The sequence below is a fragment of the Helianthus annuus genome, chromosome 16, assembly GCF_002127325.2.
Source record: "Helianthus annuus cultivar XRQ/B chromosome 16, HanXRQr2.0-SUNRISE, whole genome shotgun sequence".
Classification (NCBI taxonomy): domain Eukaryota; kingdom Viridiplantae; phylum Streptophyta; class Magnoliopsida; order Asterales; family Asteraceae; genus Helianthus; species Helianthus annuus.
In genome coordinates this window covers 2006339-2030738 of record NC_035448.2, presented here as the reverse complement: position 1 = coordinate 2030738, position 24400 = coordinate 2006339, and the positions used below count along the sequence as shown (strand labels likewise).

The 24400-nt window shown below is 38.0% G+C and overlaps 3 protein-coding genes across 6 annotated transcripts; 2 read left to right on the top strand and 1 right to left on the bottom strand.

The window, feature by feature from the left end:
* The first annotated feature begins 6543 nt into the window (after window positions 1-6543).
* Window positions 6544-7331, top strand: LOC118487936. The gene is made up of 2 exons (XM_035984824.1): window positions 6544-6756; window positions 6835-7331. The coding sequence occupies exons 1-2, from the start codon at window positions 6648-6650 to the stop codon at window positions 7329-7331; spliced, it is 606 nt and encodes a 201-aa protein (XP_035840717.1). The 5' UTR covers window positions 6544-6647.
* Window positions 7332-7454: 123 nt separating this feature from the next.
* On the top strand, window positions 7455-9067 carry LOC118487935. Its single transcript, XM_035984823.1, has 2 exons — window positions 7455-7857; window positions 8727-9067. Exons 1-2 carry the CDS (start codon window positions 7455-7457, stop codon window positions 9065-9067), a joined length of 744 nt encoding a protein of 247 aa, XP_035840716.1.
* Window positions 9068-12510: 3443 nt separating this feature from the next.
* Window positions 12511-19632, bottom strand: LOC110916016. Of its 4 annotated transcripts, XM_035985972.1 has the most exons (12): window positions 19485-19632; window positions 18404-18506; window positions 18088-18182; window positions 17761-17826; window positions 17115-17212; window positions 16366-16762; window positions 14657-14771; window positions 14323-14564; window positions 13908-14237; window positions 13763-13846; window positions 13293-13529; window positions 12511-12782 (listed from the first exon to the last, which is right to left on the bottom strand). In XM_035985972.1, exons 7-12 carry the CDS (start codon window positions 14748-14750, stop codon window positions 12666-12668), a joined length of 1104 nt encoding a protein of 367 aa, XP_035841865.1. In that variant the 5' UTR covers window positions 14751-14771; window positions 16366-16762; window positions 17115-17212; window positions 17761-17826; window positions 18088-18182; window positions 18404-18506; window positions 19485-19632; the 3' UTR covers window positions 12511-12665. The 4 variants fall into 4 exon arrangements, with proteins under 4 accessions (XP_035841865.1, XP_022016461.1, XP_035841864.1 ...); XM_022160769.2 differs by lacking the exon at window positions 18088-18182 and having other exon boundaries at window positions 17123-17212; window positions 17579-17826; window positions 18404-18489; XM_035985971.1 differs by lacking the exon at window positions 18088-18182 and having other exon boundaries at window positions 18404-18489.
* Window positions 19633-24400: the final 4768 nt, after the last annotated feature.

Below are 24400 nucleotides of genomic sequence, written 5' to 3'. Positions count from 1 at the left end.
TTGATTTTGGCGGGCTACCTTTTATAGCGGTTGGTAAACCCACGGTCGTCTCCAAAAATCACAAAAAAAAATTTTGGCCTTATGCGAGATAAAAAATTTGGGCCCATTCGAAAATCTTCATTGAATATAAACTCATCAATCACTAAAATTTATGTGTATGTAATTTAAATAGTGATTTTTTAGCTAAGTTTAAGAAGTAATTTATTAATTAAAGAAAAAGATGCAGTTAACAAAATTAAGCATTAAATGCCACTAAAAAAACCAAAAAATAAGCTAAAATAAAGAATTTGGAGACGCCGGGATTAGAACCGTGTCTCGTTGTTGTTTAAGCAAGGCAGTAACCACTAGTATAAGAGCTCATATATGGTATCTTTTGATTCAATGCATATATATTCTATCTTGTACAACGTAAATTCTATACAAAATTAAAAAGATTTGGACCTTTGGAGGGTTTGGGCCTTGTGCCATCGCCTACCCTGCACCCCCTACGGGCCGGCCCTAGGTAAACCGTTACAATTGACATAACCTCCTCTAATAGATTTAACGTCGTAGAGAAGCTTCATGTCGCCTGTCATGTGCCTGGATGCCCCACTATCAACAATCCAATGACTACTGATAGTTCCTCCTGAAGCACCCTGCACATGAACTCAAAGGAATTAGTTGGAGATGGGGACCCAAGCCATTGTGGTCTTGGGTCTTCCATTTTCATCAATGACAATAACTTCTTGTCTTTGATGGTTGGTGAATTGTGATGGTCCCCCTGATTCAGTAACCGATTTAGGTTTCCATGTCTGTTTTGTTTTACCAGTATCTTTCTTTAAAATTTTAACTTCTTGATTGTTTGAAATTGTAGAAGTTTCTGGTTTTACAGCAACAGATTGTTTTTGAACCACATCAGTTTTAATTGCTTTTTCAATTTTCTTGACCTGTTGCCTTTTCTGTTTCTTTTCCCTTTCTTTTACAAGTCGGGGATCTTGTTTTGTGGAAACAGTTGGCTTATGGTCAGTTTTGCCACGGGGATCATCAACCTTTCCTTTTTGTTTATGAAGATATGGACAATTACGAATAATATGTCCAATGGTTCCACATTCAAAACATGATCTTCGTTCTACAAACCCCGAAGTATCATGTGATCGCTTAGCCGATGATGTTGAACTTTGTGAACCCGAGGTACTAGGCTTTGAACTGCTTGGTTCATTTCTTTTCTCGACAATAGTTTTCTTGACAAAATCTAAGTTAGATTGGTTTTCAAACTTTTCAATTTTGTCTGTTCCCGTCGATTTCACAAAGTTAACATTTTTCTTCTTCTTTTGGTTCGGCTTCTTTTGGACTTGAGCCGGTGATTTACCTTTGGGTTTGATGTGATTTTGCTGTGTTGGCACTGTTGGTAATTTCTTGTTACCAAATTGTTTTCGAATTTCAGCCTTTGGAATAGGAGGACACTGTGTAACTGTAACACGTGGTCCTGTCTTTCCCAAAAACTTACTTGTCGAATTTTCAAAGACTTTGCAGATTAAGGATTGATTAACATTCTTAATGGGAAAATCTTTGTCTGAGTAAATTTTATCATCACCAACTAGAGTGTACAGCAAATTCACACTCTCCGGCTCTTCTGCAGATGAAGACTCAGTTGCAACAGTCTTAGCGGGTTGAACAGGGGGATCACATAGAATGTGATTCTCAAGAGGTATGTCCTCATTTTTGGCTACCGCATCAGACTTTGCTGGGACAGTATCATCAGATTCATCATCAGACGAATCAGCATCCTCAATCACAACTGGAGGATCTTGATTCTGTTCAGCACTTACAAATGTATCTGCTGACACATCTGAATCTGAGGATACTTCCTTTTGGTATCCGAGTCCTGCAGCAAATTCCTTAACATCTAGAGGCACAGACGGTTCAAAGAATACCCTGTCCTCTTCATCAGGCATGGCATCATAATTATGTCTCACTGGTGGTGAACACTTCTTGTAGCCTATGCATGTGACATCTCTCTTTTCCTTCTGAACATCAATGATGTGATCTAACACATAGCTAGAGCTCAAATAACTGTCTAGCTTGAGTTGGATCGCATCACTTTCGGTTTTCACACAAGCCATCTCTTTTTGCATAATCTCAAGGCGAGATATATACAAATTAATATCGGTTTGTTTTCTTGAAACCATTTTAGTCAGTTCAATTTTATCTTTCTTTAATGTTTCAATTACTGACTTAAATTCTTTTTCATGGTTTTCATAAAACATGTTGGCTTCTGTGCATTTTGAGAGATCCACAGTCAACTTCTGATTGTGGATGAATGTCACATCATACTTTTCTTGCAAAGCGTCATGCTTACTTTGCAAGTCACTCAAATTCTCATTCACAGTAGTATGTTTGTCTTGCAAGTCAAACAAACTAGCTTGTAAAGCATCATGTTTGCCTTGCAACTCAGACATACTTTTCTCCATTTCAGCATATCTAGCATGCATCCTAGTACATTCTTCACAATTAACAGCAGTGGGTTCATCGACACATACCTGACTTGATGAACTGTCGACATTAGCCATAAAGGCTGAATGGAGAGAAGACGAAGTATAAGCAGCTTGATCCACCAGAATAGATCTTCTTTGAGTTTCTGCTGCAGCTTCCTCCAAGAGTTCATCAATATCTGCATCGATTGCTGCATTCGATGTCTCACCCACATGATCATCACCAGAATTGGATGATTCTTCATCAACACTTCTACTGTACCCAGAAGAGTCTTCATCTTCAGACGATTCACCACCACTGGCAGAAGATTCTCCACCACTGGTGTGAACTAGCTCCTTCACAATCTGAGCAAAACATGCTGTTCCATCGGGAGCATCACCACCCAACTGGATTGACCAGTCACAACCTTCATCTACCTGAACCGCAAGTGCTCGGTTGGTTTGGTTGTTGACGGGTACCATGGTACGATCATTGTTTCTGTTCTGCCGGTTGTCTTGGTTTCTGAAGGGGTTTTGATTCCCGTGCTGGGCTGGCTTTGTACATTCCCGCTTAAAGTGACCCCGTTCACCACAGTTGAAGCACCTAACAGCTTGCTTATCGAACCCATACTTGGTGTCTCGCTTACTTTCCAAGCTGGTTCTGCCAGTACTTTCCATCCAATCCTTTGCTCTTCTCACAGCACTAGCAAAGGCCCACTTGATATCCATCAAGTCCATCTCTTCTTTATCAATCTGCCGGTAATCTTCTTGTGTCAGATTAATGTTGCCAATCTGACCTTCAATCAACCCACAGTACGCACTCACTACAGTGTTAAGCAGCTCCATGTGTTCCTTAGCTACTTCCACACTGATTTTAGAGAAGCTTGACGTGTCGAGCTGTACTGTTCCTGACTTTGATTGTTGACCAGCAGATGATGTTCCTCCATAACATGCACGTTGTTGTTGTTGAGCAGGAGGAGGTGGAGGTGGTTGGATTGGATTTCCATACATGTCTGTGGTGGGAGGTGGCTTAACAGGAACTTGTATTGGGTTGCCAAAACAATCTGTGCTTGTGACAAACGCTGTTTGAAGTGGAGCATGTGGACCGGTTCTTGCAGACGAAGAATTGGAAGTTCCACAGTACATTTCTGGATTCTGTGGCAATGGAACTCTCTTCGCCTTCAATGTTTCCTCCTGATCCTTGTTTTCCAAAAGTTGCACGAATTCGTTGATATTAGTGGTTCTCAACACTCCGTTGTACTTCAGGATTTCCAAGAAACTACTCCATTGAGGAGGCAAAGCATCAGCAAATTTCTTCACAACTTCAGCTTGAGTTGTCACTACACTATAATTATCCAATTCCGTAAGCAGATGATAAAATCGGCTTGTCATATCTCCCAAGGACTCCTTATCCATACAAGTGAAACCTTCGAATTCTTTCTTGAGAAGATCATGACGCATTTGACGTGTTGCTGCATTTCCCACTCCTCTGTTTTTCAGTCCGTCCCACAACTTCTTTGTTGTCTTGAAGCTGACAAACTGATGGTAGATATCCTTGCTCAACGCCTGAGTGAGAATGGCGTATGCCTTCTTTTCCAGATCATAGGTTTTCTTTTTATCTTCTGGAAGATCAGCAAACGTAGCAGAATCTGAAGCAGCAACCTCTATGGCTTGATCGAAATCTGTGGTGAAACGTATCCACAGTTCCGTATTTTGACCAAGAACATATGTTTTAAATCTCTCAACCCATCCTGGATATTCATTTAAATGCATCAACTTTGGAGGTCGATTCAAACTTCCTGTTTCACTTTCGCTTAGTAGAATACTTTGAATGCTCGGAGTTTGATTCGATACCAAAGCCCATTGATTTCCCTGAGAAGATGTCGATACCGGCGACTCGGCCCATAAAGGAGATGACCTTGTATTCGTGTATTTTCCATCGTCTGGAGCCGGTGTACCCCACCATGAGGGAGTGACATTTGATCTTGTATATTCACCATTATCTGGAGCCGGATTCCACCAACTAGGATTCATGATAGATAAGCAAAATAAATGCTAAGTAAGTAATCCGAAAGATATCACAGCCGAAAGATCCTGGTCGAAAAATCTGAAATCACAGAAACTTGTTAACAATAGACTGACCACAATCGAAAGATCGACTATTGTTCGAAGGATCAACAGTACTCGAAAGATTACTGTTGAATCTCGAACAATGATGTCGAAAGATTCAAGAACTCGAAGGATTCTCCTTTGAAAGATCCTTATCTTTCGAGTTAAATCCCTATCTTTCGGACACTGTCTTTCGAATAGATTCCTTTATCGAAGGATATGTTTCAGACTTCGAAGGATGGGTCGAAGGATGATAATCTTTCGAGCCTTCCTTGATCGAAAGATGATCTTTCGAAGTCGAAGGATATCTTTCGAGAGGTTCTGACACAACTGACGTTGATGTGACGGGTAGGTGAAAAGGTGATGGGTAGGTAAGTCAACTTTCGGCAGAAAGGATGTGCAGACTGTACCTTTCCCACCAACTTTGAAAGGTTGCCCAAAAAGGTAACCTTATCTTCAAACCAGTCACCGGAATATTGACCGGAATATGGCCGGAAATTACCAACACACTCAAAAACAAGTTTTTAAGTTACCCAACCCAAACTTGAACACTCCCGGTAAGTTTAGAACGCGTTTTCCAGTTTAAAAGTGTAGAAAAACCAACAAAAACGGGTGTTAAACCAAGTGTTCAAACACACACCAAGAACTTGAAAAACCCGGTTTTAAACAAGGTAAAGAGCCAAGCTCTGATACCACTTGTAGGTCCCTTTTTGTCGGAGGATGACGAACCTCAAACCTTGTTATACTAACCCACTAGCGAGTGCGGAATCCAAGCTAGCAAGCAAACCGGGATTAAGCAAGTATAAACACAACACACACGGGTTCACCGATTAACACAACTTGTATTAATGCAAATGAAGGTTTCGGTTACAAGCACAATGTTTACAAACCTAACTTGTAAACTCTCAAAGTGTGTGTGTGTGGTTCCGGACGGAAAGCTTTCAAGTAGTCTCTCTCTCTTTCGGTATCTTTCTGTCTGTGTGTCTCTCTCTATCTGATGAACTCAACACAATGCATGGGTATTTATACCCATACACAGCAGGTCATGTCCGAAGGATCCGATAGATGGTCCGAAGGATCATCTATCGATGACAACATGTTCGAATGATCAGCAATGACCTCGAAGGATGATCCTTCGAGGTCCAACAATTCGAAGCATATCTTTCGAGCACCTCGAAGGATCAACAGTATCCTTCGAGGCTATCCTTCGATACAGACAAACATCTTTCAACTTATTGGCCAAGTCAAACTAGGAGGATAGTTGACTTGGTCAACTTACAGACTACCAAGGACATCGTTTACATACAGACCGAATACAGACAAAGTACAGACACAAGTGCACCAACATTGGCGCTACGGCGGTAGTGTAAAATTAGTGTAAATTTTGGAAAAATTTGACGTTTTTTCGATTTTATTACCGCTTATTTATAAAACGTTACCGCTTGGCGCGAATCCTAGATCCGCCACTAGCAGATAGTTCAAATAAACCAACACATCAATGTATTCATACAACAAAGTCAAAAACACATCCAAACCTGAGTTTAAACTAATAAAGTAAAAACCTAATTGAACCGTGCTTGGAGGAAGCCACGAAGAGCCTAGCCGCTCATGGTTGCCGTAACCGCTTCAGTTGTCATCCCGAATCGATCTGAACATACGCAAGTGGCTTCAAAGATGAAAAGATGATGCACAATTCGTCCCCTGGTTTCACGTCTAATTAATATCTCCTCTTTTTTTTTTTCAATATGAATTACTAAGGTATATGTATTATAATGATTCCTTGTCATCCACGTATGTCCAGCCAATATCACTAGGGTTTTATTTTTCCATGCACAACATGTCTCAAAGCCCATGATCACTTGCGTTTTTAATTCGTCCCAAGTTGAATTAGATCCACGCCTTATATAAATATATGTTTAAAAAGGCCCACATATCATACTATGTACGAAAATTGTTGGGCTGAAGTCCTCTGGTGCCTCTTTTTCCCTCAATATAATAATGCGAGGTTTCTTCCTCTTCCTCCCCTCGAATTAACCCTAGTAAAGATAGAGAGATAGGTTGAATCAATCAATCAATCAACTGGGAGCGATGGAGATGCTATGCCTCGCAAGAAGATCTACTGGGTACCTGAAAAAGTGTTTATATGACGCCGGAGCTTCTCTGCGTTCACGCAATGGCTTAAGAAGCTATAGTACCGGTACGTGTGTGTGGTTTACTTTCTCCTTAATTAGCTATTAATTGCGTGTTCTCTGTTTTATTATGAATAACATTTTAGGTGTATCTGATCAATCACGGATAAAGCCCTCCATGTCATTCGCTTCAGTATCATTCATTGTGGATGAAGCCAAGTACTTCAAATTTAATATTCCTGGACTGGCAAAGACAGAGACCGATGAAAGCCTTTCGTTATTCGTAAACATGCCTGGAGTGAAAAAGGAGCATGTCAAGGCATGTGTTGAAGAAACCAGGTCTTTGCTGTCCATCCAAGGCCAAAAATATGAAGAAAGCTATTACGGTGGTAGACTACCTAAAGTAACCTACCATGCATTCATGGGGTTGCCGAATAACTTCGTTTACAACAACACTTGTATAATCAACACAGAGATGCCTCAAGATGGAATGTTTGAGGTCACCCTGCCCAAGCTTGATCGCATAGAATTGAAAAAGACTAACTTCTTCACCAACATCTACTATACTCTTGGATCTAGATTCACTTTCCTTTTTTTTCTAGCATCCCCTCTGGTAGATGCTTGCTTGCTATCTTATCTTTAACTAAAGTAGAGTTTTGGACATTGTTCTCATCATCAAACCTGTTTAATTGTTTCAGTTATTATGACTATTGCTCGACCACTTGTAGTCAACCTGTATTGCCCACTGCGGTATGATTCATTCACAATGTATAAGGAGAAGACCGCGAAAAGCCTCCACATGAGCCTAACGCCTGGACCCCAGAAAATGGAGTTCACCAGGGGAGGCGGATGCGTATTATTCTTAAACATGCCTGAACTCAAGATAGAGGACGTCAAGTCCTTTGTAAAATACGGCACTTTGTTCATTGAAGGAAAAACAAAAACGAAAACGAACATGGTGCAGTATATTACAGGCATACGTTTACCAGAGTACTTCAAGACAAAGCGTAATATGATCAAGACAGAATTGCAAGATGGATTGTTTAGGATAACCGTTCCCAGTGTGGACACCAAGACTAACATCCTCTCTAGCATCCTCTCTAACATCATCTCTAGCATCATCGTTGATTTCATATCTAAACGAACATGTTCTCTCCAAGGAAGCGATGGTACGTCTTGTTTTTCTTTCAACAACTTATATAGGGGCCGATTGTTTTATGGAATCCAACATAATTGGAATTAGATTGGAAAACATCCGAACACAAATCATATGTGGTTCACCTCATGACATATTTAAAATACAACAATTCCTTCCATCGTACGAATGTCACTTTCTTTCCACATCTTTGTAATTCATCCCTTTTTACTTAAATGTCCGCAGACTCTTTTTCCAACCGACCCTCCCATTATTGTATTTAACATTTTTAATTGGCAAATTGGATTCAAATAATCCCAACTTGCTCAATTTAGCCGATAATAATCCCAACTCAGTTATTGGCAGTTATTGGCTGATAATAATTCGAACTGGTCCACTTTTGGCCGATAATAGTCCACCGTTAAAAATAGCTTAACGGAGTTAAGCTTTTTTCCGAATTACAAACCGATGTTTTATGGATTTTGATCAGAACGATGATACGATTCGATTTATGTAAAACTTACCTCGAAACGGTGCTTCAAACGATTTGATTTTTGTTAATTGAAAGTTTAAACACCCGAATTGAAGCACCGTTTTCGTTGTTTGGGGCAGTATTTCGAGGTCAATTTTATATCAATCAACTCGTATCCTCGTTCTGATCAAAATCCATAAAACATCGGTTTGTAATTCGGAAAAAAGCTTAACTCCGTTAAGCTATTTTTAACGGCGGACTATTATCGGCCAAAAGTGGACCAGTTTGGATTATTATCGGCCAATAACCGAGTTGGGATTATTATCGGCCAATAACCGAGTTGGGATTATTATCGGCCAAATTGAGCAAGTTGGGATTATTTAAATCCAATTTGCCTTTTTAATTTAGTTAAACAATTATTCTATTTGTAGGTTGGACTTCTAGGATATTCACCAGGTTAAATAAATGGACATTCAAATGGGCTCCCACCCAGAAAAGGTGGACAAAGTATACACCTGATGAGCTTGAAATTGAATTCCCTGTGTGTGGCTTGGGTAATGAAGCAGACATTGATATGCGGGTCGATGTGAAGAATAGATTCATATTAGTAGCTAAAAACAACGAGAAGGGCATCTACTATAAGTACTACCAGCAGCTACCACGGTGTGGTAACTTTGAAAAGGCTCATTTTAAATCAAAATTAGATTTGGGCCTGCTGACTGTCAATGTGAAGAACTTCCAAAAAGAGGAAGTGAAATTTGGATTTGATTAGACCAAAGCCGAATCAGAAGAGTTTGTCAACTTGTTTTATAAACGTATGCATCCTTTTCCTTCTGGTATTTTACTTGACGTAGCATGAAATTGCAATGTGTGTGTGGTTCAATTTCTCCTATAGCATGCTTTCTAGACTACAAACAACTGCTCTTGTCCAGCATGCATCATATTGCCTTGAAACAGTTATGCTGTTATAACTGTGCTATCCAATACATAACTCGTACTACTATGTTTTGCCAATGCCTGCAGGTATATATGCCTTAATCTAGTAATAAAATCTCCAATAGCATGCTTTCGAAACGACACAAACGCTGTTAATTTTGAGCCGGGTAATATTGTTGGGTTTTTTTTATAGTCAATCGGGTTGGTGTCGAACAGCAGCCTAGTGGGAAGTTGCTGAGGAAACGACCACTGCTGAACAGCGTGCTAAGGGGTTGACCCGCAACCAGTGTATCTCACCATCTCCCGGTCTACTGAAAATGGGTTTTCCCTGGAATTGGTGGTGGACTCGGGTTAATTACTCTATGAGTAGTCTGTTTGGTCCAGTGAGTGTCTCGAGAGTGCTCGGGATTGATTCCGTTGGCCGTTGAAAAAGAAAAAAAAAAGAATCCTTGCAAGCAACTAAATTTCTTGTCTTAACTTTCTTGTAAGAGGTCTGATTCCTGATCTCAAAATTCCCTCTTCAAAAAAAATTATTCTTTATATTTGGATGTAATTAAAATACTGAACAAATATTTAACAAGCAGTGGGTCTGTTTCTAAAGCCAATTAGGAGGTAAAAACCTTATTGGTTATTGAGTAATGATTTGACTTGCAAAGGCAGATACCTATTTGTTTGTTGTTGGGTGCATGAAAATGGGAATATTAGAATATATGAAGATTTCATATTTGCTTATATCTGAACTGAATTGCAACGGCAGATGGATATGATCAGGGCTTCTTTTATTTGTTAAGTGTTGACCCGTTGCTTAACAATGATATATGGTAAGTTTTGTCAAAATAAAAGTAGTTTTTGTACAATTTGGTCTAGTATTATTATAACTTTTATGAGTACTAGTGGCAAATTTGAGCTAAAACGGAATTAGTCAAATGTTATCTAGAGAGCTATATCTCTAAAATAGATTTTTTATGTCAAGTGACTTTAGAGGAGCAAAATAACTAAGTGACTTAAGTGGCACTATTATGTAAAGTTACACCTATAAGATATGATGGACTGTTTAGCAGCATCTGAATGGTTAAGTGTTGAAATAGTAAGAGGTCTGAACCATTAAGTACTGAATCAGTAAGAGGTCTGAACCATTAAGTGCTGAATTAGTAAGAGGCCTGAATCATTAAGAGCCTGTATAATGCTTAACCGTTTAGAGGCAAATGTCTGACCAATTCAGATTAGAGGTCTTAACCATTCAGACTCTGTATAAATCTTAACCATTCAGACTCTGTATAAATATTAATCATTCAGAGGTAAATATCTGAACTATTCAGACATCTGCTCGTGAATCAAAACAGTCTGAACCATTAAGTGTTGAACCAGTAAGAGGTAAGAGGTCTGAACCATTAAGAGTCTCATTAAGAGGTAAACAAACAACCCCTGAGAGTATTATCACTTTTAAATGCGAATTACCGTGTAAGCTATTGGAAGTTGTTAAAAACTGAAACCGAAGATGCATTTATCCTATGATGATAGTTTATATATGTTTCAATGAATTACTGATTGCAAGTAAGCAACTTAGTAAGGGGATACATGTACACGTCCATACTACAAGCACTACTACAAAACATATTTTTAGACGTTTAAGACGGTGTTTTCAACACCGTCTTAAAGCACCCATTTTAACACCGGCTTAAACTTGATGAACACCGTCTTTTAATATCTCAAATATTAATTAAAACAAATATTTTTTAACACCGTCTTATAAACATCTGCTGAAAAAAAAAAAAAAAACATTTACAAAAACAAAAAACGTTTTCCAGAAATACATCAAGCTTACCAATGGAACATTTTCAAATCAAATCAAATCAAAATTTCATTTTACTGCCATATCCAATTTTCCCCAATACATACCAAACTATTGATGTATACATCTATACACATAAACGTTAACTAGTTCGAATTTTTGTTTAAGTCAAACATAAAACAACCAATTAAATGAAACCTTGGATGGTAACATACTTGGGATCAGTCTGGACCAAGAGATGGAAAATCTGAAAGCTTACAAACTTGCGTCTGCCATATATTAAGTTGGGATGCACTCTAGTAAACTATCAGTTATTCAAACTTATTACATTATGCTATTCCACATTATCAGAACATTACCATATAAGCCCTATTGCATTATGCTATACTCATGATCAAATCGGTTAAATACTTGAGTAAAATGTCATCCCTGAGGTTTCGCCAGTTTTGCGACTTTCGCCCAAAGGTTTGTTTTTCCGTATCTGGATTCAAATGGTTTGAAATCTTTCCATTTTCATCCGGCTCGTTAACTCCATCCATTTTTCTCCTTTAAGTCATAGGTACTTTCGCCTTATTGTTAACTTAAAGGGCAATTCGGTATTTTTCATTTTATGTACAAGCAGTTAAAATAGCCCTGACCGAATTCGCTAGACTGAATTGCCCTTTAAGTTAACAAAAAGACAGAAATACATGTGACTTAACGGAGAAAAATGGATTGAGTTAATGAGCTAGATGAAAATGGCAACATTTCAAACCTTTTGAACCCAAATACGAAAAAACAAACCTTTGGAAGAAAGTCGATAACTGACCAAACCCCAAGGATGAAAATGGCATTTTACTCTAGATAAAATGATTTTGTGCGTTTTGGAATATTTAGTGTACTAATGCAACTTATAAGATGACTTTCACCAATGCTTCATAATTCTTATTAGGACACTTTTAATGTATAAAGGGAGTATAATGAAGTATGAAGCAATCACAATGTACACTTTCAAGCTCTGTAGCAGCTTCCTCAAATTGGCAATAGCAGGCTCCAAATGATCCTAATAAGATTCATAGTTACAAAAGCAGCTAGATTAAAATAAATAAACAAAGTGATTATAATTTATGATAAGATTTAAAGTACCTTGTATGAAGATAAAAAACTAGCAACCACATTTACAGTGTATGCTTCATCACTACAAAGAATTCTGGCAATAGCGGCGACTTTTGTCGCCGCTAATACTCCCAATTGTCGCCGCTAATAGTATTAGCGGCGACTTGTCGCCGCTATTGAGTCGCCGCTAATGAACCGTTGCTAATGCTTGTCATGTCGCCGCTAATAGTATTTGTCGCCGCTAATTCCTTTGTTTTAGCGACGACTTCTATGGTCGCTAAAGCCATATATGACACATCAGCAAATATCATTTGCGACGACAATGTCCCCGCTAAAAGTCAAAAAACCAATTATTTCTTTTTTTTTTCTCGCTTAATCCCAGTTTTTGCAAATAACCGTAACCTGCTGTTTCTTTTAATTTTCCATACGCAAACAATAATTCAAACAATTCTTCAAACAAACCAAGTTTTAAACATAAAACTACAACAAAAGTATTTTGTTTGATTAAGTTAAAGTTTTGAAACCCCTAAGTTCAATACAAAATACATCATTCTCCCTCCTCGTCCGTGTCATTTTTGTTGTCTTTTCTTGATCTCTTCTTATCCATAGCTTGGTACAGTCGTTCCATAAATCTCGGGTCTTCAAACAATTCGTCAAAATATTCCTACAAAATAAGATATACAGTATTAGTTTAACAATTTAAACACTTGCCGAAGCGCTTAATATTATTAAAAGGCATATATTCGGGTTTATGCAATTTCAACTTAGGATATGTTGTTTCTTTATTTTTTGGTGATGATACATAACATTAATAAGTTAAAAGACTGTTGGTTCTTGTTAATATTCGGGTTTTACACATCTACTGGTTTCAGCGTCCAACTCATGTTTTTATTATTTTTTTCAGAATTTATATATAAAAATCCAACAAAATGTGACTGACTCTTAAACGTTATCTGTGACTGACGCTTAATCCGACCCGAACCCATTCTGACCCGAACCAGTTTCAACCCGAACCCAATCCGGCCCAAACCAAAACAATCTTTTTTTTGTAATCGATAATTCAGTAATTAACAGTTGTTAATTGTGATTTAACTATCAGTAATTAACAATCAAAGTCGATGGCAGTTAATCATGTGGATTAAAATCGCAATGATTTGAAACGTGGGTGTGTTACCTCTGAAAATTGCGGACGTGTCTTCTCCTTCTCATGAGGACTCACGTCACTCGAGGCTGAAGATAAAGAAGGTTTACGCCCATGTCCCCTATAAATTCCGCGCCGAGCACCAAGCACCTTTTCAAAAACTTGAACATTACTAATGGCAGGCGCACTACTTTCACCGAGTTCACCCTCATCTTCCAAGAATGGGTTATTTTGGGTCCTTTGTCTTTCAAATTCTTCTTTTAATAGGTTCTGTATTTTACAAAGATAATTGAAGGACAACCCATGAATATACACGAACTCGATAACTAGCGTGCGGATTGGTCGTTTCGTTACTGTTGAAAGCAACAACACGAATCGACATCCTATTGCGAAAATTCTTTGTAAACATTTACAAAATTCGAATCGACATATTATATATATAATATGTCGATTCGAATTCTTAAATATATATATATATATATACACTTTAAATAAACACTTACAAAATTCTCCTCTTCCAACGGGCTGGCAAAAGTCCCATCTGGTAGAGTATGAGCATGAGCGTACGTATCCAAAGCTTCAACATTCTGTCAAACATTAAAAATTAGATGATATATTGAATAAACACTTATATGTATAAACCATTACCTTTTTAAAAGACCAGCTGCTATATGATGCTGACCCCCCGCGGTTTGCGAACTGTTGCTTTTCACGATTTTTTTTGTTAACTTCACACCTTTTTATATATTTCGGATCACTGAAAAGGTCTATAGTCTTCCTCCAATTTTCCACACCCATACCCGTGGGGGGAGTGTCCCTTATAGTCTCTAAATTATCATGCCGCTTTCCTAAATCAATAAACTCCCTTTTTGCCATACTCTTCCGGTCTCTGTATCGCTTCATGTAGACCGACTGGATGCCACCCTTCAGCTGATTACGTTCGCAATCCCGCTCAATTTCCTCAAAATTGAAGCGCCGCTAGGAATTAAACAAAAGTTAGTTAGTCAACTAAAAAAGAATCATAAACCAAGAACATATAAAATAACTTAAACTAAACATGTACTCTGAGATGTTGTTCCATGGCATTCTTTTCAGCAGCAGAAACTTGAGCATAAGAGTACTTATCAAATGCCATGTTTCCCCACATATAAATCCCTACCTCTCGACTGAACATATCACAAGGTTCACCAACCGGGGTATATGTCGCGAGTCTATCAAAAGGGATTGAAACAAGCCCTCCCGTCTTATTCGCCTGCAAAAGTTTTTTATTTTTTGCCTTTCCCCTCGTTTTCTTCTTTGGGACAACTACATATATAATAAATAGTTAGTTACTCATAATACATTTTTTATAACAAATGAATAAATATAGTGAATAAATAAGTTACAATAACACTTACGGTCCTCCTCGTGATGACCTCTTCGCCCAAAACCCCCGGGAGGTGGCTCATCCGCACCATCACCGCCATGGCCATGTGGCATTACATCAGCCATGATGTACCAGTCAATTAACACCTACATGATCATTAATTCAATGACCACACTCACATACAACTTGAATTCAAACACATAGGCAGCATAAATTACCAGAAACAAACTATAGGTTTCAGTTAATTTAGAAATTAGAACACGAATACAGCGTTGCTTATAGGGCTGTTAACGAGCCGAGCCAAGGCTGGCTCGAGCTCGGCTCGAACCTAAAACGAGCTGGCTCGGCTCGAGCTCCAAATAAAAATCGAGCTTGGGACAATAAATAGTTTGGGATTTTACTTGCAAGTTCCAGACTACAATTATCCACTGTGACTCAAAACAAAAATGCAAATATTTATGGCACCTTTTTGATCCAACATTTCCATGGCTAGAGGTTTGGGACTAATAACCATGTACCAACTGTATTGATTTTTGTTAACTGTAATGGCTGATTAGTTAGTAAAATGGATTTATAATAGACAAAAACAATATTGTAGACAAAAAAATATTATAGTGCTCGACAAACTACACTATTACGTTTAAATGGTGGAAGATGTTGTGAGCAATTATGAAGCTTCACAACTTCATACTAGAGGAAACAGCATTACTAGAGGAAACAGAGTATGCAATCTTTTTTTTTTTTTATCTAGATTAGGTTTAATACATTTAAAACTAACACACACACATATATATATATAATAAAATATTTCGAGCAGCTCACGAGCTCACGAGCCGAGCCAGGCCTAGCTCGGGCTCGGCTCGTTTACAAACCGAGCCGAGCCGAGCCGACTCGTTTGAAACCGAGCCAATTTCGAGCCGAGCTTTTTTCGAGCTATTTTCGAGCGAGCTTGGAGCGAGCCGCGAGCTTGTTGAACACCCCTAGTTGCTTATCAAAAGACTAAAAGCATAACCATAACAAGTTAAACACAAAGATTGTCCCAAACAGCACTAATAGATAATATCACAGATTACAAAAAGAAATCAGGGAGACTATCAATTATCAGCTAAATCTAAACATGAATAGTGAACTACATATCAAGCGGAACATAAGTGCAATCATAAAATCGCTAAAACGTATCATTTATAGCAAACAACGTAACGAAAACATACAATACTAATCAATCAACACCTACACGATCGTTAGTTCAACAATCAGTCTCAAATACATCCTAAATTCCTCAACAACAAACCTCACTCGAAGACATGAATGCTAAGCCACAAATCAAATTGAACATAATTACATTATTCGAATGTTACCAACCCAGACCCGTTTTAACCCGACAAAATTAACCCTTGATATACAATCACTTTTTTTAAAAGACATTTTTTTAACCAACCCGACCCAACCCGATACCCGTTCTGACCCGAACCCGAACACCCATTTTGACCCATGACCCGACGCAAATAAAAAACCCACATTCCAAATACAGTATATGTATTTACAGTATATGATTATCTTCCAGTTTCAAATACCCACATAGAAAACCATAAATTACATACTGTAAATTTAGGGTTAGTATGTTTGTTTGTCTTCCTCTTTCAAGTCATCTACTTTACAGTTTCATTGTTGGCAAAAAACTACACAAATTATCAACATATGCACTGAAATTGCAAAGAAATTCGGATGGATTATACGTACCGTCGAGTGGCGTCGGAGATTAAGGCGAAAAGAGATGACAGTGCTCCGGCAGAGTGAAGGTGGTGCGGCGGTGCTCCAGCAGAATCAAGGTGGTGCGGCGATGCTCCGGCAGACTCAAGGTTTTCCGGCGACGGCGTGGTGAGTTGTGGTGTGAGAGCTGTGTGCAGATTTCATCTTGGAGGGAACATTGCCGCTAAAATGGATTGTGAGCTTTTTAGAGATGCTTTATTGGGATAAACCCTAGTCATTGGATCAGATAAGCAAACAACGGTCCAGATCTTTTGTAAAGCCTTTCACCCGGATCCAGACCTTTAGCGGCGACTTTTTAGATGTCGCCGCTAAAAGTGTCGCCGCTAATACTTGGATTTCTTGTAGTGCATGGTTCTGCAATTGATCACTTAAACATGCAAGAATAAATTATAATCATAAAGTTTGTCACATGATAAATCTAAAACAGTAAAAAATGTCACTACTAGAAAATACACATTTCTTGACGCACACTGTGTGTCATAAAACGGTAATTATGACACGCAAAAGCGTGTCGTTGATTGAGGAGTCATAAAATTAACATGACATGCATTTGTGTGTCATGTTTTTATGACAAACATTTAAGCAGTTTCTAGCAACCCGTTTCATGCAAGTCTTTTAAGGAAAACAAAAGTCATTTATAATTTATAACCCATATATAAGCAATAAATAATTAATTAAACAAAACACTTCAAATACTATTATAGAAAAGGAAATTATACCAGCTCACCATGACATATAAAATAAAGTTGTTCAACTGCGTTGCCTTGTTCCATTTACTTCCCATGAGAGAAAAAAACTTCACATACACCTTAGTTATCTGCAACAAGATTAGTTTATTGAGATATTACTTCATCATTAAAGCAAAGAGAATCTAAAACATTAAATATTATGAATATTATCATGGAAAAAGAGATAAAATATACATAACAAATCTTAGTATTAGTGACTTGTGAATATTAACAAAAAGACACTAACAGTGATGCTATAAGTCTGGATTAAGTGAGCTATAATTTTTTTATGACATGGAATATGTGATGCCTTCTCATGTTTGATATTTTAGTTTAACAATTGGTTGTATATTAAGTAGTGTATCCAAGGAAGTAGCAGCTCAACAAATAATGATAAATAGAAGTGGAAATATGGGTTGGGTCGGGCCAGCCCATGTTGGAATGATGGTTGTTACATGGTAGAGTTAAGGTAGGCGTAAAGACAAAGCCCGTCAGCATAGTGATGTGTGTCGCTGGTAGCACATGAAGATCAGCTATTATTTCATCTTTATTGGCGTCAGCGTTACAAAGAATCATGTTAGAAGCACCAGCACGTGCAGCCACTATGCCCTTGTCAAGCCGACCCATATTGCCTCACCTTAAGCACAACAAAATCTTCCCTTCAACCTTCTTCGGGTCAAGCGCACCTTGAGCACAAAGCGTCCTAAACACATATATATAAACATACACAATCAATATTAATATACAAAACCACAAGCAACCATAGTTATTAAAGGCGTGAGGCGCACTCAGGGCGCTCGCATTGGTAACTATGACCTGAAGCATAGTTATTAAAGGCGCGAGGCGCACTCAGGGCGATTTGTTGGGCCCGGGGCTTTATTTGCGCCTAGGCACGCCCGGGCGCTCGCTTTAATAACTATGCGAGCAACTAAGAAAATTTTTTAAAAAAGGAAAAAAAACTTACGCACTTATCATCGATGCGTTTTCAGCTTTAGCATTAGCAACATTAATTAGAGGATAAAATCTAGAATGTGATAAAGGGTTGGACATTCTTAATCCCTGTTATTATATGACACAACAAAGGAACTAATAATTAAAACTAGATGTTTATATCTCAAAAGGAAAACAAGCTAACTGGTAAACTATTAGAGTATGTATGTAAATGTTTTAACCTTAAGTTAAACAAAACCACGGTTTCATAACTCAATCACAAAAAAAATAAATTCCCAACAAATCCACAAAATTCAATGACGAATCTAGGTCAAAAAGGGAAAATTTACCGAGATAAAAGGGGCTGATTCTGAAGCCGCGATAAAGATCGAGAACGATGAAACCCATGGCTGTCCTCGCACCTTCTACAGGGTCTCTGCAACATAATAATATCTGGATAATAACAAACCTGTTTCAAACACTATTATGCTTTCAAATATTTCAAATCCCCAATAATCTTGAATATACATATATATATTACATATATAAAACTAGATATGCACACAATCCAACAAGATACATATAAAGAAGGTTAGGGCAGGGGCGGAACTAGCATTCAAGGAGCCGTAGCACGGGCTACGGCTCAACTTCGTATCGGTAGCGTATTTTTTTCGGTTTTATACAGAGAATACCCTAAAACAACTATGAGGATACCCCTAAATATAGAAGGTAAAATTAAAATGGAATGAAATTTTATGTTCAAAGAAAACTGAAATTTCCAGGTTGCCGGAGCTTCATGTTCATTGTTCAAAAAGGAAGAAGATGAAGATTTATTAATATAATAAAATAATAGGAGCCTTGGGAGTTGGAATAATAAATGGAAAGAATGATACTATACAAAGGTCAAAAGTTACATTTTTAGTCAAACTTCAGCATTTAGTTTATTTAATTTATTGTGTAAACATTACTTATTTACATTTTTTTCATTTTTGTTTATTATCACAAGAGATTTCCTAAAAATGACATAAAGGCATATTTTTCACACATAGTACTTATACATGGTATTTTTTTTCTAAATAACAAAAAAAAATGAAAAGGTTAAAAGTGAAAATAATACGTAAAAAATATTAAAATAGTTCTTTTTAAATATATGATTTAATAAATTGTCTTTTTGTTAAATATAAAGAAATATTATATAAACATGAAGAAAATATAAGTATTTTATCTAAAAGATTATACGGATATATGAATAAGAAAGTTTTTAACTGGCCGATACAAGGATGAACCTAGGTAAAAGAAAACTTAAGGACCCATTTTTACTGGCCGATACAGGGGCCCTCAAATTCTCAGGAACGGGTATAGGTAAAAGTTTTTTAGGATACCCCTGAAATTTTCTTCTAGATCCGCCACTGGGTTAGGGGTTTTCATCACCTCTTCAAATGTGTTTAGGGACCATGATGTTTGATTAGGGTTTAGGGTTCGTCGATTAGGGCTGGAACCATGTAAGGTTGAGCAGGCGGCAAGCAGATGGTGGAGAGGAGAGGTGAGATGCTTGGGAGATGAGAGGAAGTTTTTGGGCTTTAATTTTTGTCACACCCCGATTTCCATGTGTCTCACCGGTGGGCCCGGTGGGGGATTAACGTGACGTAGTTGGCAACAATATAGTCAAACCACAATATATGAATGCACAACGGAAGCATAAAGATAATTATATTCTAACCATTGTTTGTAATATCAAATGTATTACGAATAGTCGAAAGGTATCCACGGGGGATCAAAAATATTAAAAGTATTGTTCAACAGACAAAAGGCATCATAAGCTTGCGAGACTCTTTAAGATGCTAAGGAGCTATAGCCAGCCGATTACGTTTAGTACCTGCATTTAATTTTTTTGGGAAAATACGTCAGTTTACACTAGTTTACACTGGTAAATACATTCAACCGACACTTTTGGAAAATGTTTAATAAAATTGATTTGGATGCACAAGGCACAAACTCTTTTATAACTTGGGAGAATTATTTAAGTATATAATCTTGTGAACGAATTACATGTTACTTGTGCGTTCAGTAGCCCGGATCTTGTCCGGGTTAAAGATCAATAGACACACCACAATATAGAGTTATACACTGACAGGTATACGCCTACACCCCGTGCTCAGGTCGTGACCATCTCGTAAGATGATGCCAAGGATATCCGGGACATGGTCATTAACCCCCCAAAGGCTTTAAGTAAACAAGACTGTTTAAACGAGCCGATCAAATTATTCAACTACCCACTCAACGATGGAGATTTGATGCTCGATCAAGCGGTACGCTATGTACCGTAACCCAAGCCCGTATAACGGAAAATAAGTTAAAAGTATTTACCTTTGCAAGTATAATTCCTTAAATCGAAATAAATTGCAGATAGCTTTTACTGGTCTCCTATTCTGGAACGGAGGTTTAAAAATAACCTATTAGAATCCCAACGGGTCTTTAATTTAGCCGTAGCTTAGACCGGTCAGTTTCAAAGGATAGTTACGGTTCAATCGCGTGAAAGGCGAAAACCGTGAATGGAATGTGATTGTGACCCAACAAGTTTGAAGACTTGTTTTATATGGGTATAATAATCAGACTCTGGAATTTGGGGTCAAAACAATATGGTTTGACCCATTTCGGCTAACTTATGTAAACTAGTTACATTTGTCGAACCGTGCGCGCAAAAGGCGCAACGGGTAACCGCAAGAGCCTTACACAGGTTTCCTAAGTCAATATGCTTTAAAGAGGTTGTGGTATCAGTAGGATACCTTCCATGATGCCCGTAACGAGTTTAAATCTATTTTATGCCCCGTAGGGGTTTTTCGGTCATTTTAAAGATTTATAAAGAGGTTTCTGAGTTCTACAGGAAATCTGAGTTTCCCGAACAGTTTATAAAGTCCAAAATACTTTATTTATTATTTAAAATCAGTAGCAACTGGAATCGGGTCAAAAGACCTTGTAGAACTCAAGTTATGGCCGAAAAGGGTATATTCGGTATTTACCGAACCGTTGCCATAACCGCAGGTTATGAGCAGGTTAAAAATAATTAAAAATCTTTAAAATTCCCCAAATATTATTTTACAACAGTGTGTAAAAGGTTTGGTGTCGAAATCTTGGTTTAGATAGGCGTTATGCTAATTACGCCATTTAATTACTAATGTTTCCGTAATTTACGCTATTTAGCATAACTCCTATTCTAGATCTCGGATTGACGTGAAATTTTAGGGACATGCTTAGAAATCAGTAACTAAGGTTATGGTTCTTTCACATCTCCGAATTTCTCGTTTTAATTTAGAAAGGGCGTTACGGTCAACTTTTAAGCATTTAACGGAAGTGTGTAAAAGACTTGGACAAACAACGAACCGGTCACAGAGGGTTATACCATCATGTAACCTGGTCCTAAGAGAGTCCTAAGGCATAACTAAATCATACTTTAACGGGTTAGAACTGAAGTCAATGCAAAAGTCAAAGCTTTACGACTTTCGGCTCCGAACCGGGTCAAAAAGGTAAATGGTCGGATCAAACAAGCTTAGACTTGTTAATATACTTATTATTATGTTTTATGAGTGTTTAAACATGTTACACAACACCTACATTACTGATTATGCATTAAATCGCAAAATAGCGTTTCTGTTGACTTTTTCTAAGCACGTTTGACTCGACATTTGGACTAGTTAGAGTGGGAATCAGAGGGTGCCCTTTTTGAGGGTTAAAGCCCACATGATTACCAACATGTAACTACTTTTGATTCGACAAACCACCGGACCATTTGTGATTTATCGCAAAGTTAATCGTTAGTTACGACGGATTGACTTTTAAGCTAAACTAAGCATAAACTAAGCCACAAAAGGGTAGACACACTTACAGAAGCTTGGTGCATGACTAAGGATGTTAGAAGGATGCTTGAGAGCTCCATAGATGCACAAGAAGGCAGGTTTGAAGTGTGATGAACATTGGTGCAATGTATGTCCTTTTATAGTGAAAATTTGGACTTAAGATCATTACAACTCACCCTACATTGGATCATGGATGATCAGCAGGTGGCCCTGGGTGCTAGGGGGCATGTAGAGGGCGCCCATGCTTCAATTAATGCTCACAAGATCGTTCACAAGCTTAATCATTGAACCTGTCCAAAGTTTCTGCATCTGTATGTCGTACGCGGCCCGCGTGAAGGATCAGGCTTACCTTTACGCGGGTCGCCTGGATCCTTATGTCAGGCAACGTAATAACAGGTGGCTCGCGGCCTGCATAAACTTGCTTGTTGCCTTTACGCGGCCCGCCTGAGGGCTGGTTTCAAAGATTTTCAAATCTTTTGTAATGATTAACCTAACCTTTCGGTTTCGAAGGGGTAACTTTGCGATTTGGCCCTCGATTATTTACCATTAAGGGCCTCGTGACTTTTACCCGCGTTGTTAAGCCCCTGGTTAGTTTAATTACTATCCGAAAAGCCTTAACTTTTATGATTGACGCTTTTAACCCCTTGCTTACGAATTCGACCATAACTTTCTCGTTTTAAAACAGAACTTCGCGAAATTCATATCGTATATTCTAGTGAGTGTATTTTATTGTTACAAAGCCTCGGGTTCATCAAAGGGTCACTCAGAGGTATAAATTAAACATGTTGACACAATTAACCCCTGTAGCTTGTAATCCCTCACTTTCTTCCGCGTTTCGCTCCGTACGATCCATGATTTATTCGTTTGAAGGTACGAGCATCATTTAGGGTTACCGTACAGTATATTTACCCTTCGTTGACATTTATAACCCTCGAATTTACATACTTTCAAGGTTTGTCAACTTTAGTCCTTTATTTAGTATTTAATACCACGTGTAAACTCATGACACGTGTCAACACTTTATTGGACACAAAATTTCGAGGTGTTACAATTTTTTTTTGTTAGAATGAGTATACAAGACAGTGTTCAAAAACACCATCTAAAGGTTGCATATATAAGCATAAGATGGAGTTCAAAGGGAACACCGTCTAAAGCGTGAGGAATTGATTTTAGGACGGGGTTATTATTATAACACCGTCTAAAAAAATCTTGAACATCGTATAATGCTTGATATTGTAGTAGTGAAGGGTTTTTGTTGTTGGGTTATGGAGGATTTCACTCATGAAGAGGAATTAGTCATTCTCTAGACTAATACCTGGGATATTACTACTCCTGAAGTATATCTTATTATTATATTCAGTAACCTAATTGTAACCCCTATAAATACTTCTCATTCATGTACTGTAACACTTTGAGCACCTAATACAAAGAAAGAACTAGCTGTGGAGAGTGGATGTAGATCAAGCTTGATCGAACCATTATAAATCTTATGTTCTTGTTCTTGTGATTTAGAGTGTGTGAGTGTGTGAGCTTGCTACATATTGTTCTACTGTTTATGTGAATTATATTCTAACCTAACAACTGGTATTAGAGCACATGCTCTTGATCGATTAACACGAGCTAGTAGCAAAAGAGGTGAAGAAGAAGATATCTGTCTGGATTAGGGTTCCAATTGAAGACGTGTTCATCATCACCGCTACAGGTCGCGACTAGGGTTTCAGAAACCCAGTAGCCGCCGCCGCTGCCGTTTATCTTCCCGCTGCTAGCATAGCTGCTGCCGCCTAGGGTTTCAAATTAGAGACCATTGTTGCTAAATATTGCATCTAGGGTTCCAAAATCAAAGACCTAGTGTTTCAATTCTGTAGTTGAGTTGTCTGAATTTTTTTTCTGTGAAGTTCGTGGGAGCAGGTCACAGGAAGAAGAAGAAGAGAACCAGACGTTCTTTTTTGTTCTTTTTTTAAGGGAATCAAGTTTCCTTTGTTTGCAAGAAGACCCCTCAACCTTTGACAAGTATCTTATCAACCTACCATTATTCGTTCATCGCCATTTTAAAGCTTGAAACAGATAAGTGTTTGTTTCTGTTTATTGCTTCCGCTAGTCTAATTATCATTTACCAGTACAAATTTGTTTAGTTTGTAGCAAATTGGTACAAAAGGCACGTTGCGTTGATCAGGTACAAAAGGCTCGTTGGCATACAATAATGTTAGAATTCGAGTTAATGCAAATGAAAGAAGATGACACTTTGGACTCTTTCTCTGCAAAATAAACAACGTTGTCACAAGGGCAAGTGAATTAGGGACAACACTAAGTCAACCGAATCTGGTACGCAAACTTTTAAATGCCGTGCCAGACAAGTTCACTCAAATTGTCGCCTCCATGGAACAATACTCCGATCTAGGCACAATGACGGTAGAAGAAGCAGTCGAAAGGTTAAAGACTTACGAGGAGGCTAAGGTTAAAGAAAGGAAGCCTAGGGGATAGTCAAGATAGATT

Bases quoted from the DNA above. Each gene is read 5' to 3' on its own strand.
- LOC118487936 (XM_035984824.1), top strand. From the start codon at position 6,648: ATGGAGATGCTATGCCTCGCAAGAAGATCTACTGGGTACCTGAAAAAG. The intron at 6,757-6,834 runs GTACGTGTGTGT...ATAACATTTTAG, and splicing joins CTTAAGAAGCTATAGTACCG to GTGTATCTGATCAATCACGG.
- LOC118487935 (XM_035984823.1), top strand. From the start codon at position 7,455: ATGTATAAGGAGAAGACCGCGAAAAGCCTCCACATGAGCCTAACGCCT. The intron at 7,858-8,726 runs GTACGTCTTGTT...TTCTATTTGTAG, and splicing joins TTCTCTCCAAGGAAGCGATG to GTTGGACTTCTAGGATATTC.
- LOC110916016 (XM_035985972.1), bottom strand. From the start codon at position 14,750: ATGGCTGATGTAATGCCACATGGCCATGGCGGTGATGGTGCGGATGAG. The intron at 14,238-14,322 runs GTACATGTTTAG...TTTAATTCCTAG, and splicing joins CCATGGAACAACATCTCAGA to CGGCGCTTCAATTTTGAGGA. The intron at 13,847-13,907 runs GTAATGGTTTAT...AATGTTTGACAG, and splicing joins GCAGCTGGTCTTTTAAAAAG to AATGTTGAAGCTTTGGATAC.